The sequence below is a fragment of the Arvicola amphibius genome, chromosome 6 (genome assembly GCF_903992535.2).
Source record: "Arvicola amphibius chromosome 6, mArvAmp1.2, whole genome shotgun sequence".
Classification (NCBI taxonomy): Eukaryota; Metazoa; Chordata; class Mammalia; order Rodentia; family Cricetidae; genus Arvicola; species Arvicola amphibius.
Window position 1 is genome coordinate 59951013 of NC_052052.2, and position 14185 is coordinate 59965197.

General features: G+C 40.1%; 1 protein-coding gene across 1 annotated transcript in view; it reads right to left on the reverse strand.

Moving 5' to 3' along the window:
• Adamtsl1 (ADAMTS like 1) overlaps positions 1 to 14185 on the reverse strand; it is a 348621-nt gene that overhangs the window by 230083 nt on the left and 104353 nt on the right. Inside the window, exon 5 of the mRNA XM_038334446.1 lies at positions 7409 to 7535. Coding sequence (XP_038190374.1) covers positions 7409 to 7535 — 127 coding nt within the window. The remainder of the gene's footprint in view (positions 1 to 7408; positions 7536 to 14185) is intronic.

Consider the following 14185-nt stretch of genomic DNA (forward strand, 5'->3'; position numbering starts at 1 on the left):
ACCCTGGGAAAAAGCTGTAGAGACTGCTAAATAATGAGGCTTGAAGGACCACACCACATCCCCAAAAAAGGAGTCAAGTTATCAGATCTCTTGCATATCAGATATTTACACTGTGGTTCATAGCAGTAGCAAAATGAATTTGGCAACAAAATAATTTCACTGCAACCTGAAGAGCTGTATTAAAAGGTCATTGCATTAGGAAGGTTGGGGACTGCTATTCTACATAATTGCAAAGATGGCTGAAGTATCCAGCCAAGAAGAAACAGGGACCAGTTTTAACATCATGCCTAAAATGACTAAAAAGTCAGACAAAATTGCATGAAACCATGCTGTTTAAGACACTGGACCTCAGATAGAGAAGGGCAGAAAGCAGAGAAGGTACAGCCTAATATTTCATTGTGTTATTTCCTTGAATGGGTTTTCTGGATGAGTCTCTGAGAGTAGGAACTCTGGAAGAAACTGGCAATGTCTCTAAGCTGAGAAGACAAACCTAAGAGTGCAAACAATGGAAGGAGTTAAAATTTCTTGGAAAAAGTTCCAGGAGACAGAGAGAGAGAGAGAGAGAGAGAGAGAGAGAGAGAGAGAGAGAGAGAGAGAGAGAGAGAGAGAGAGAGAGAGAGAGAGAGAGAGAATATTTTGAAGACCTAAGTTGGTCCTGAAACATTATGTATCAATGCATAAAAGCAAGGACACTTCCTTAGCTTGGGGAAAGAAAAACACAAAGAATTATGAATATACTGCAATCACACAAGGCTAAGAAGCATGTCTTATCCCACTAGACAGACTTGAAGACATTGTAATTCACGGAACATTGAGTATTTAGAAGGGCCTTGCCGTGTAGAAGGGTACAATTAACTCTAGGCCAAGCATGGCTTTGCTCCCATCTACCAAATTGTAAGACTCAAAAAAGATCACGTTGAGTTCAAGTAACTTAACTGCTCCCAGAACAAAGCTTAAGCATATTTATAGGAATACAAAAATATCTCATACCCAACAAAGTAAAATCTGCAATGACTGGCATCCAGTCAAAAATTACCAGACATGTAAAGAACCCAAAAATATAGCCCAACTAAAGTGAAAAATCCATCAATCAAAACACAGACTGGACATTAAAATAGTCAGTATAACCATATTCCATATGTTCAGAAAGTTAAGTATTGAAAAAAAAATCTTTAGTCCCATAAGATTTCACTGGTGAATGCTACCATGTATTTGAAGAAGAAATAATAAATATTATTAATAAATATCAATTCCATATATTTTCCAAAAAATAACATATAAGGGAACGTTTCCAAACTTGTTATATGCGGCCAGCCTTAGAAAGATCTTCAAACCAATCACAGACAGTATCCTACGCCCAAATACAGACTAGTGGATTTCATTTAAAAAAAGATATAAAATTTCTCAACAAATTTTGGCAAATCAATTATCAATCTATGGAAAAACTAGCAATGAGTAAGTAGAGTTTATCTTTGGACCAGTTTATCCCAGTTAAGAAGACCATGGAGGGTCTGTCCTACGAATTGCAGGCCTGGTTCTTTATCTGAAATCCAATGAATGCAATTTGTCACAAGAAAAGAATAGAACAGAAGCTATGATAACATCAAGTGAGCCATAAAGGAAACTTGATCAAATTTGATATCCATCCAGAATAACAACTCTCAGAAGAGTATGTGTCTCTCAGAAGAGTATGTGTACAATGTGTGTGTGTGTGTGTGTGTGTGTGTGTGTGTGCTGGGGGCAGTGCGTGTGTATGAATTTTGTCAATTTAAAATAGAATCCTTGTTAAAAAAAACTCCTTTAGCTATTGTGATACCCAGTACATAAGATGATTGCCAGCATTTATCAAAACTCATAGGACTAGCAAGTGAATTTACCTAGACAGCAAAACACATGGCAAACATAATAGATAACTGTCTACACTTGTATAAACTGTAATGCATAATGCATAAACGGAGAGGTAAATAAAAATGTAGTACCATTTGTAATTGATGAAAAATACAAAAGGACTAAACCTAAAAGCCATAGGATTTATATGCTGAGCACTAGTAAGGACTGATGAAGAAACTGAAGCAGACCTAATTAGTGAAGAGACATGAGATCCTAACAGGTCAAATGACTTAATGTACTAAGTCATTTAATGTAACGTTGCCAAGTACCCTCTCTCTACTAAGTTAATCTGAAGAATTAACACACTTCTAGTCAAAGTCCTCAGGAGAATTTTCGCAGGTAAGGACAAGAAGACTATAAAACTTACATGGAAAGCAAGGAATCAGAACAGAACAGCCAAAATTACTTTCAAAAGAAGAATAACTAAAAGTTGAAGGGATCACTTTCCTGATTTGGGGACTTGTAGAAGTACCACAGCCAAGATCGATGAGGCATTTTGATGGTGTAGGATCAAGAAATTAAATTGAATTGAGGTTCCTCTACCTTCCAAAATTACTCTAGCTGTGTCAAGCTTACATAGAAACTCCTAGCAGAGCTATCTGCCCTCAGTGCACATACATATAGCAACAGTAAGTGGAATAAGTGGATCCAGCAGTGTGTGTGTGTGTGTGTATGTGTGTGTGTGTGTGTGTGTAAAACAGTAATAATCAAAGAAGAAGACATCATAAATTTGGCATGGGAGGAGTTGGAGGGGGGGAGTTGGTGGAGCCGAAATAATATAAATATAATACTCATAATGTGAAACTGTCACAATTCCAAGAGAAATTTTTAAAGAGCTCAGTTCTGAGAAAAGGTTTTGTTTTAGTTTTACTTATCAATTTTCTCCAGTTGCATTTTATTTATATTTATTATTATATTTATTTCATGTATACAAAAGTATTCTATGATTAAATATGTCTAACTGTAAAACATAACCTAAAATGAAGGATGAAGGAAAAAACCCATAGCGATCAGAAAGTTGTACCCTAATCTTAGTTTATATGGCAGCTTCTTTCTTCTTTCTACGGCACATGAAATAATGGAGCATGTCCCAATCAATGGTATTCTAGATCCTTAAAGTCCAATTGAAGAGTGGAAGGAATGAGAATATGAGCAAAGAGGTCAAGACCATGATGGGTTCACCCACTGAAACAGTCTACCTGAGCTAACGGGAGATCACCAACTGCAGCCAGCTGGGAAGGAACAAGCAAAGGACCAAACTAGTCCCTCTGAATGTGGTTGACAGTTGCATGGCTGGGGCAGACTGTGGGGCCACTGGCAGTGGCACCAGGATTTATCCCTACTGCTTGTACTGGCTTTTGGGGATCCTAATCTCTTTGGATGTATACCCTGCTCAGCCTAAATATAGTAGGGAGGGCCTTGGACCTTCCCCAAAGCAATGTGCCTCACCCTCCCTGAGGAGTGGATAGGGGTGGGGTGGGAGGGTGTGTGGAGGGAATGGAAGGAGGGGAGGGAGTAGGAACTTGGATTGGTATTTTTTTAAAAAAAAGTCTAATAAATTAAAAAGAAGAAGAAATACAGGAGGCATAGAGCTGGACCTTTCTTGTCCTGTCCACAGCTACTGCTCCAAGCCTCTGGCCTAGCTTCCTGCCATAGCCTCCAGGCTTCACCCCTCCTTCTGCAGTCACCCCAGCTCCACACTTGGCTCCCATCAAGCCATTCTGCTCAAAATCCCCCATGGCTCCTAATCTTCTTCTGACTAAGATCCAAACTCCTGTAAAACTCCTCACACTGCCCGTGGCATTCCTCACCCTGCTGCCTTCCTGCCTTCAACATTTCTCTAGGCTTTTTCAAACTCTTCCTTGTCCCTCATGGAATTTGTCACAAGGGTACAGATACTTGGGACCATTGTATTTGTCTTTCTGCTTGGAATTCTATCTGCCATGATGCCAAATATTTGACTTGAGTTATCATGACCTCCTTCCACCTCTGTCAAGTATCCAGTTTCCGATCCTCAAGTCCTTTCTTACTGACCTACTACAACTGCGACTCTTCTTCAGCCTCTGGCTGGCAGCTCGTCCAAGTCCTATATTCTTCCTCTTTCCCGATTAACATTTTCCATTTCTTCTAGTATCCAATGGCACACATGCACTTTATTTGTTTATTTGTTTGTCTGAGGGTTCCTCATACTAGTCTGTAAGTCTCATGGAGAAATAGGTTTTTGCCTGTTTTGTTCTTTGCTGTGTTTCTAGCACAAGGAACAGTGTCTCTTAAATGGCTACTGTTGAGTTAATGGACAAGCAATTTTGGTGGAATTATGAGTACAGCTCAAAGTAGTCATATAGGAGGGGAAAGTTTTGTTACCACTTTTCTTCTATTTATTTATTTTCTGTATTTTATACTCAGAAGTCCCCATGTTTTATAATAAACATAATTCATCTCAAAAATTTTGAGCCAGACTGAAGGTCCAGGAGTATGCTAACCCACAGCCATTATAAGTCAGCATGAGTCATGGTCTGAGAGGCACATCCTCGAGAAGATTCATTTTATCTTGATATAAATTAGCTTATTTGACCCTTGCCACTCAAGGATTGTGGTGAGAGAGATTGAGGCTGTGCTGGTAGCACTACATTTGAAAGTTCTGTGGTCTGCTTGCAGATTCATAGCAAGCAGGCTGGATCTGGGTCTAACAGTCTAAGAAGATGCATACTACCACATATGCCAATAAAGTTTTTGAAAGGAACGAGGCTTTACATTTTAAGAATCAAAAGCAAGCTAAAGTTAGATAATTATTTTTCTTAGTGGTCTGAAGAAGTCAATAATTGAGTATGAAAGGAGAATTGACCGTCATCACTAGAGTCTCTTCCTATGAAAAAGGAGCAGGCACTACAGTGTCTTCTGATAAAATGGTGGCTTCCTTTTCCTTCACCAGCAGCCCTTTGATAAGTTACTCCTATTTTTCTTTTTCATTCTGGCACTTTCTGCAATGGTCTTTCTCCACTCTTATTTTCCCTTTGTTCCCATGAGTTTTGATAACATAAGAAAAAAAAACTTGGATATAAATTTGGAAAGAAAATTAGTTCAGTGTGGGGAATCCGAGTGCTAGGAGTTGGAAGTAAGCATGTGGTTGGCTGATGGCTCTTTTTGGCAATGTGGGGGGAGACCTGGCAGCGCTCCTCCAGGGCCTCTGGGGTGGAGCATGCTCACCTGGCCAGCACACTGCCTGTTGAGCAACTAATCACCCTTGCCTGTGGGCTGCCTTGAAGTCTGTGAATACAGGGCAGGAGATTCTCCTGGGGTGGAGACAACCTAAGCGAGGCAGCTGGGTGAGCATCTGCTACAGATTGTGGTGAGGGGCATGCACATGCTGGGCTTTATTGATATAAATCATTTTGTCATGAGGCATCATCCAAGCTAAGGTAAATGAATCAATTGTGTTTTGTCATTAGGTATAATCATCAGGCTGTGTATTATATAATTGACCCACTTTTGGTCTTGAATGGAGTCCCTTTCACTGAGGTATGTGTTTGCAGAACTGGGGATGACATATGGCTCCCAACTTGCCCCAGTTTGTTCATTCAGAGCTTCTCTTCCTATCCTGTAGGGGCTGGGAGCCTGGGAGACACCGAGTGCCCCCAGTAGGAGGATGAGAAGAAGGCCTGCTGGAACATTGTTCTGGCTCCACTATGGGGACAGGAAGGTGGAGGCATGATGATAAAGGAAGACCCTCTATTAAAATAGGTTTTCATGAGTTACCAGGGAGCAGTTGCTGCACACATGCTTACCAACACTTTTGGGCTTAATGGCAATTCCTGCATTCCTGGATAATGGGCACCAGGTCAATTATGAACCGAATAATTAGAAAGATTCTCCTTCTTCAGCACTCCCTAGAGAATTCTGTTAGAATTGGCCCTTTAAGTGCATTTTTTCCCATAAAATTATTCAACCCAAATTTCAGAGGTTACAAAGGAATGCTGCCTCTGCCCATTTCTGGTTTCCATCTATTGACTTCCTTAATTCTTCATCACATAAAAAAGCTACCAACATATATGCCTGATGTGCTTTATCAATGTCGGAGTCACCCCATCCTTCATTTTAGCTGCCAGAGTCCTTAGAAGTTTTAGTTTTTCAGAGAATCATATTTCTTCTCTTCCTCCAGGGCAGTGAAAATGTGGTGAGCTTCCTAAGTGGGCATCTACAATTCTTCATCTGCTTAAACATCCCTGGCCACTCTTCCTGCCTCTCTTCCCAAGAGGCTCCTCCCTTTTGGCAAGGTGCCTTTCCTTGGCTTCACAGAATAGTTCTCCAGTGCTTTCCAAAAGCACTCTATCTGCCTTTCCTCTTGACCTGCAGGTCCGTTTAAAGCCATAAACCTGCCACATGTCAGTTGTTTTCCTCCGACTAGTCAACAAGTAAAGATAACAAAACCACAGGCAAAAATTTATTCTTATTTCCCAGGCTGTGGAGATATATTAAAATAGATATTAGGAAATGACATACTGAAGGGTCATAGATAATAAAAACATTAAACCAGGGTCAAAATGGCTCTAAAAACCCATGCCCTTGAGTATAGAGGCCACGCTTCTTTCTGTGTAGTGATCCTCACAGAAGAAACTATTATAATAATTCACATGGGCATGCGGCTCCATGGTTTAGATACCTTGGCATTTATGCCTTCTGTTCTCACAGACTCAATTAGGAAGGTACCCTTGGTCTTCTGAGTTTATCCATCTATCTAATTTATAAATATCTAACAAACCCAGAGTCAGCATGATGGGATAGTAAAGGATTGTGTGTTTAGGCACTGGGATCAGACTCTGAGCTCAAATATTAGCTCTTTATGTAACCTGATAAAGTCATACCATCTAGGAAGTTCTGAGTCATGTCTTCTATAACAGAAAATTAAGACTACCTTGTTTACAAGGTTCCTAAAAAGACCACATGAGGTGATAGTGTGGAGTTCAAAGCACATACATGTAGAATAAGCCTATGTTACATGATGATATAAGGAGACAGGACACAAAGATCACTGAATGGCTTCAGAAAATGTAAATGGCTTCACCAAACTTTGGTCCAGCATTAACTCTGAAAGAACCCATTGCCAGCACTGGCCTCAGGCCACCTTTAAAATGAAGGCCATGTGACTTTGCAGTAGTAGGGGTGAGTTCGTTCTGATTTCCCCACTTTCTCTGTGATACTTTTACCAGGAATCTCAGAATACGTATCATACAGGAGCTAGGATGAAGTCTGTATTTCCATTGAGCAGAAAAGCTCAGCTGTTTCTAATGTTCTCTCCCACTGTGCCTCAGAAGGAAAGAGTCCCTCCTTCAGGTTACAACTGGTGATCTGACTTGTTCCACATGAATCCACAAGGCAGGAACATATTCCCTCCAAATTTTCAGATTCTTCTCCACTTTGGTAGATGTTTCATTCACCATTTGTGGAAGGGGACCACAATTAGGTGAGGACTGAATAACAAGTCAACAAGTACCAAACTGCCCATGGCTTAGTGTCTTACATTTAGTTGCCGAGAGCTGGGATTTATACTGCCCTCGGACCAGACGGCAGGTGGACCCATCTCCGTTGCAGACCCCACAGTTATCCTCCTTGGCGGTGCTTCCCAGCTGGTGATCACAGCCAACAATCTAATGAGAAAGAGAAATGTATAATTCAACAAGGCACCTCCCCATGCAGGGATCCATGACAAGACCAATGGCTACCAAATGACACACATGGCCCTCATCTCTGAGAGACACAAGATGTACTTGATTTTAAAAGGACCGAGTTAATCAAATATGAACCAGGTTAAGGGGGAAATCTGTAGTATGGACAGAAGTATCTTTATAGTTCAAGTATAATGTGGGAAGATTTTAGAAGACAGGGAATGGAGACTGGGAAGGACTGGGAGAAAGTAAAAGTAGATCCTGAACTACTGATGTTATGAGAACCTTAGTGCAAAAATCATTCTCAGTGTCAATAATGAGGTCTCTCTCAAATTACAGAATATGTAGATGTAAAATGACTGTAACTGGAAACATTTTATCAACAATCCCCAGGTGCTGAATGTTACTTAGAACACAAACTGCATAAGGGCTTTGCACATTGGGTTCATTACTGTATTTTAAGAAACTGGAAGAGTGTTTCATCTGTAGGTTAACATTTCTTTAATACTGTGATGGTAGGCTTTTTCAGCAACATTTCCAGTAACACAAACATAGGCGCGCGCGTGTGTGTGTGTGTGTGTGTGTGTGTGTGTGTGTGTCAGGGATGATTCTGCCTGGCTCTTTCCTGTATAAAGCAAAAACAAACATCTCATTAACTTTCAAAATGATCATGCCAGGTATCCCTGTTGTAAAGTTGAAGTTATGTGTTTTGCCTAAGGATCCTTGGCAAATAAGTAGTCATATTCTAAATATACTCAGCAAAACATCCATAGTTGGTCCACATCAGGCATTAATGAAGCCATATCTTTATCAGGTAGACAGGCAAGCTTCTTTGTATCTTTAATGATTTCTCTCCTATGCTTAAGTCAAAGAAACAATCCAGATCCATACTGTTGTAGAATGTTAGTTTAAGATGTGTTACATTTGTTTATGCTGTGGACTATTTGTTTAATGATGCACAGATGTGTTGCATTCTTTTATGTCTCATTTGTTTAATTCTGTGAAGCCGGGTTACTTTGCCTGCCTAAAATACCTTATTGGTCTAACAAAGAGCTGAATGGTCAATAGCTAGGCAGGAGAGAGAAATAGGCGGGGCTGTTGGGCATAGAGAATAAATAGTTAGAAAAGCTGGGTAGAAACTAGTACCTACACCATATGACAGTGGGTTGCATATCCTGGAATTCTGTATTGAGCTAATGCCAAGGCCTCGCTGTGCTTTGATGTCTATTATTGTTTTTAATGAGATAAAGACGAAATGGAGTGACATTTCAAGAGGCTCATCACTAGTCATTAGGGCTTCTTTGATCAGTTTCTGCGGAACTCTAGTAGCGTTATTTTCAATACTCTTATCCATAGACAGGCCTCCAAATGAATGGATCAGTATTTACCTGTACTTACATTTTTAGGACATTGTGAAAGGGGAATTGCAGAAGTACCTACTTAAAAAATGATTTAACCATCTAAATAACATTTTTCGAGGCTCTGCTAAGGGTCCAGCGCTGTGAAAAGCAGAGTTCGGGGATACAGTTAAGCAGTATGGGCGCACCTGCATGGGATGTCTGGTCTAGCAGGGAGAAAACAATATCCAAATCATCATGAGCCATAAAAGCAAGAGGATAATCACGAGAAGAGCTACAAATATAGACACACAGTATCCGCAAAGCATAAAACACAGTGACTCTGATGAGAGAAACAGAAGATCTGATAGAGGAAGAACCTTCTCAGCTTAGAAAGGGATGGAGAGTTGGAGTCAACACTGCAGGGGCACATGTGGCTGTGACATTTACAGCATATCCTTCCGAAGTGTGGCATTCAACCTCAGCTACTAAGAAATAAGAAAACCCCAGAGGCAGGAGAAAATGGTCACAAAACTCGATTCTTTATTGGAACTGACTCACTTGAGAATGCATGGCACATTCTGACTAAGGACCTCAGTCTGTCTCAGTGCTCTGTTGCCCAGGACTGAAGAGAGACAGGTTTGAGTTGACAGGATCCTCAGCTATATAGAAGGACAAGATGGGCAGTGGGCATGGGAATTTGTGCTCTCAGGAGTCTTAAACATAACTGGATCTATTTTTTAATTTATAGAACTTGCAGGTTTCTCAAAAGGTTTAAGTTTCTTGGAAAAATTTAAAGGACACTGATGTCTTCAATGGAAACAGAGCAGATAATCATAGAAAGTTCTTCCATACTTTAAAGACTTCTCATGGCTCCAAAACCACATGGAGAAAAGAACAATTTCTCTTTCTTAGATCCAAAGTAACAGTCATATTAGGAAGGGCTAAATAGGAGGGGACACATTATATGAGTAATGTGCCCAGAACCCAACTTAGTGCTCTCAGGGGTGGGTCTGTGGACCCTAGGATATGAAGCAAGTCAGTTTTAACAGAGCATCGCTTAATTTCAATGCTTAAAACACAAATATCTCCCTGACACAATTGCCTTTCTACTTTTCCCTCTGTATCAATTCCCTTATGACGATGTCAAAATATTCTAAATCTATTAGTTTCAAAACATGAACTACTTTATCATCAGATAAAATGTTCTTTTGGTGCAAATAGAAAATTGTTTGCAGTCATATCAGGATGATCATTCCTGACATGTTTTAATCTATTAATTATGAATTACTATTAGATTAGTTAAAATTTAAACTGTTACTTTCAGATCTATAATTAACAGAAAAGAAAGTAACTAGGAATGTAGAAATGGGCTGAGTTGGTAAGGTTAACGCCGGAACTTTCTGTGCCTTTGAGCGTTTTATACTTTCTGTACCGAACCCTCCTGATCGGTTCTTTACTTGGGGGTACTCCTACTGATCTTCCAAATTCTGAATTAAGGATCTTGGTGAAAAGAAAGACTCTTCCAGAATCTAGCTCCTTTCTTTCTCAGGCTTTTCTTTATAGAGAGTAGAGACTATGGGCTGCCCTGTCATAGATGCATCCATTCTTTCTCTGTAATACAGCTCTAATTTTATTCGGATGGTAATATTTTGAGTTAAAAGAAGAGACATTTCTCCTTGACCATACATTTAAATTGTAATCATTGACATATAAGTGGAAATAAAATCTGTCCTGGGAAGACTAGTTAAAGACTCTGACTTATCTTGAAGGTCCCCGACTGCCCTCTGCCTGCCTTCCTTCTTGCTGGCTCCTGTAGCCATCTTGGAAAAATGAGATGGAAAAATGAGACAACCTTGAGAAAGAAAGACCCAGGCTAGGGAAGGAGCAGCGCAGAGGACAGAGCCTAGCTTCTGCGCCACACTGGGACTGGTTATATCTGAGCTTCTTAGCTTCTTTTTATTTCTGAGAGAACATATCTCTATTAGTTTAAACCACTTTTATTTTTGGAATTTCTTTTATACAAACCCAACTCAAATGGTTATAGAACTGGTGTGGAGTTTGAACAATGAATATATTTGCCTGAGTATCACACTGAGGCTAATTTGAGATCTGTGCAGTTTTTGTTAGTTTGTTCTTGTTTCTTCCTAGAGAATAAACTGCCCAGACACTGTATAAATAAAAAGCACAGTTTCAGATATGGGTTATCTTTGTGAGCTGTTGATCAGTGGAGTCCCACAAGACCCCCTTTCAATCATTAGAGCCTATTGCCACTTCTCTTGGCTATTCTGTGGAACACTATGTTAAAATCCTGTTGTTGAAGACACTACATCTCTGAGTCATAAAACATGGATAAATTAAGTTGGTACTGACTTGGAAGTTCATTCCCACTGCCTAACTTTCATAGTGATAAAAGCTTCTTTGTATACTACTAGGGGAGAAATGTCTCAATCAGTCTTACCCAGGTGTGAACACTGCAATGGTGACCAATTTGGCAAGATATGCCCCCTGGTAGTGGAACAGACACTATGAGAGCAATCAACCACTTTCTGATTGGATTTAAAGCCCACTCTACAAGGTGGAATTCATTTCTGCCATTGTTAACTGGGATAAACCCCTTGACTGGCTCATAGGCTCTGGGAGAGAACCTAATGCTTTTATTCTAATAAATGGACATGGTATTGTAGATCTTTGTATTTCTGCTGCTTTACATGATATCTGATATTTAAGATGCACAGCGAGTGCTGAGGAAGCAATGAAACACAACATTCCAACTACAGTGACTGATTCACAACTTCAATTCATGGTGCAGATAGGCAAACTTAGTTTTCCTCTCTTTGCCAGAGTCGAAATCACTGATGACAATAATTGCTCTCTCTCTCTCTCTCTCTCTCTCTCTCTCTCTCTCTCTCTCTCTCTCTCTCCCTCCCTCCCTCCCTCTCTCTCTCACACACACAAACACACACATGCACAAAGTATATGCATTGTGTATGTATCTGTGTGCACAGAACAAAGCACATACCACAAATGATTGGGGTCATAGTATACCTCTGAATGGTCACGTGAGCAGGAATTACTATAAAGAGCTAGGGTTTATTAGGGACTATTTCCCAAGTGTACCTACACTTATTATTAGTAAAATGTCACAGAAGGCTATGTCCAGGTCACTGAGTTCCCAGATCCACCCATTCTGGACAAGACATTAAAGTGAGATAATGACCACTCACTATTTTGGCAGGTGCAAGAAATCTTCTGGAAAGGGATAGAAACCTCACTGAATATTTTGGCCTTATGAAGCTTCTTCATATCCTGGTACTAAGTATCAGATGGAGCAGGGGTCTAATCTCATCTCCACCCAAAATGATTGCACAGTGTAGATAGGTTCACCTAATGTTTATCTCGAGTGCCATAAAGTATAAGACATTCAAAAAACAATGTATAGACAAGCAAAATAGCACCAATAGTGCCCTGCAGCAAACGATTATTAATAATAACCTTATGAATGTTCATAAGCAATGAATAGACATCATGCTTGACTTTTACACTTTAAGTGTATGGTGTTTTATATACTCTCTTACAAACACATTCATACATGCAGATAGAAACCTTTTACTTAGGAGTAGAAAACATGGCCACACCACTGCCAATGCTCCTTCATTTCCCAGGACTAGCTAAAGGCAGCAGGGAAGGGTCTCCTTCAACAAGCTACCATATTCCGCAATCCAGCTGGCTCACTGACTTTCAACACATTGTATAGACTTTGGGCAGCAGGCCTTAAGTGCATGCGGAGAGAGCTTTTTTTCCTTCACTTTCCACAGCTGATCGCAAGCAAACAGGTGGAACCCAAGACTGGAATGTTCTACATACTGTACTGTATAAAAACATCTTGACTAACAGTCATAGAAGAAAACAAATCAAACAAACCAGGCAGTTTTTTTTATAACATAAATAAATGTAAGTCATCAGCAGATGCTAAACCCTAGATAAATATTCTTAGATGGGTTCATGCTGGACCTGTTTCAAATGGTTTCCCATAAAGACCTCAGCTGCAAGCATCAAATACTGAGCCAATGATGTCAAGCTTTTCTTGATCCAACCCATGAGGTAAGATACTGTTAAACCCCTCTATTTTCAGCACTGGGAGAGACAAATAAGGAAAACTAAACTGCAAATCTGATCAGAGTGTCTCTGAATTATTTAATCCAGACAAAAGTATATGGGACATAGTATGTTCTTACATATACTTATACCTCATTTCCTGATGATGCTTAGAAGTGGGGGAGGTATAAAATATCCAATTATATTCTTCATGATTAAGATCTTCACAATAAGATATACATCATGTCTGATGTAATACAATGAAAAACTTTTAAATGGATAAATAAAGCCAAAAGAAAAGCCAAGGCTAGGAAGAATAAAGCCAGACATGAGGAAGCTCTGTATGGTGCACACTCTGAACTTGCGAAGATTTGCTGCATGGTAAGTGGGGCAAACTCCGTATCTGTATTTTAACTCTACAGGATAGAAGAAAAAAATAGCAATGGTTAAAAAAAGAAACCTATTGGAGCTTTTTAAAATGTATAGGTGATGTGTTCCTTGCAGTAGACATAACTCGTGTCTGTGTAATGAATGGATGAAAACACAGATCCAGGAAACCCCCAAAGGACCTAGATCCCAGGTGTATATTTTCCCAAGAACCTCCAATGAAGCATAACGGTTAGAGAATATTGGATACAAGGCCTTTTAAGACGCCTAAACATATCATGTACTTACAAAGCACTGGGGCTGTCTGCCCCAATCCCAGGGTGGGCACTCCGGCGCTTGGGCTCAGCAAATCTATGGCGCTTGAGCAGACTTTTCCTACCCAGACCCAGACATGGCTGAGCAACTGCAGCATTCTTTGCCCCTGAGCTTTCACATGGCCCTAGATGCTTCAAGCCATTATTCTCTAGGAGCCAAATCCAATAGACTATGGTTGTCATACGAGAAGACCAAACCGATTTACCATTCCAGAGCCAGCGAAATTACTGGCTGTCTCTCTCTCTCAGACAATTCTCCACAAATAATATCTTTCCACAAGTATTACTTCTTTTTTATGTTTGAATGATTTCACGGACAGCTTATAACACTGAGGATGAGAAGCTAACTTCCTCAAGATCAAATGACTGGGAAGTAACAACCTCAAAACTCTGTCTTGTAGAATGCCATGAACCATGAGAGGTGTACTATAAAATATTTCTGTGGCAATGGCAATGGCCAGATTGAATACTGTCATCCGGATCACCATGGCTGGAA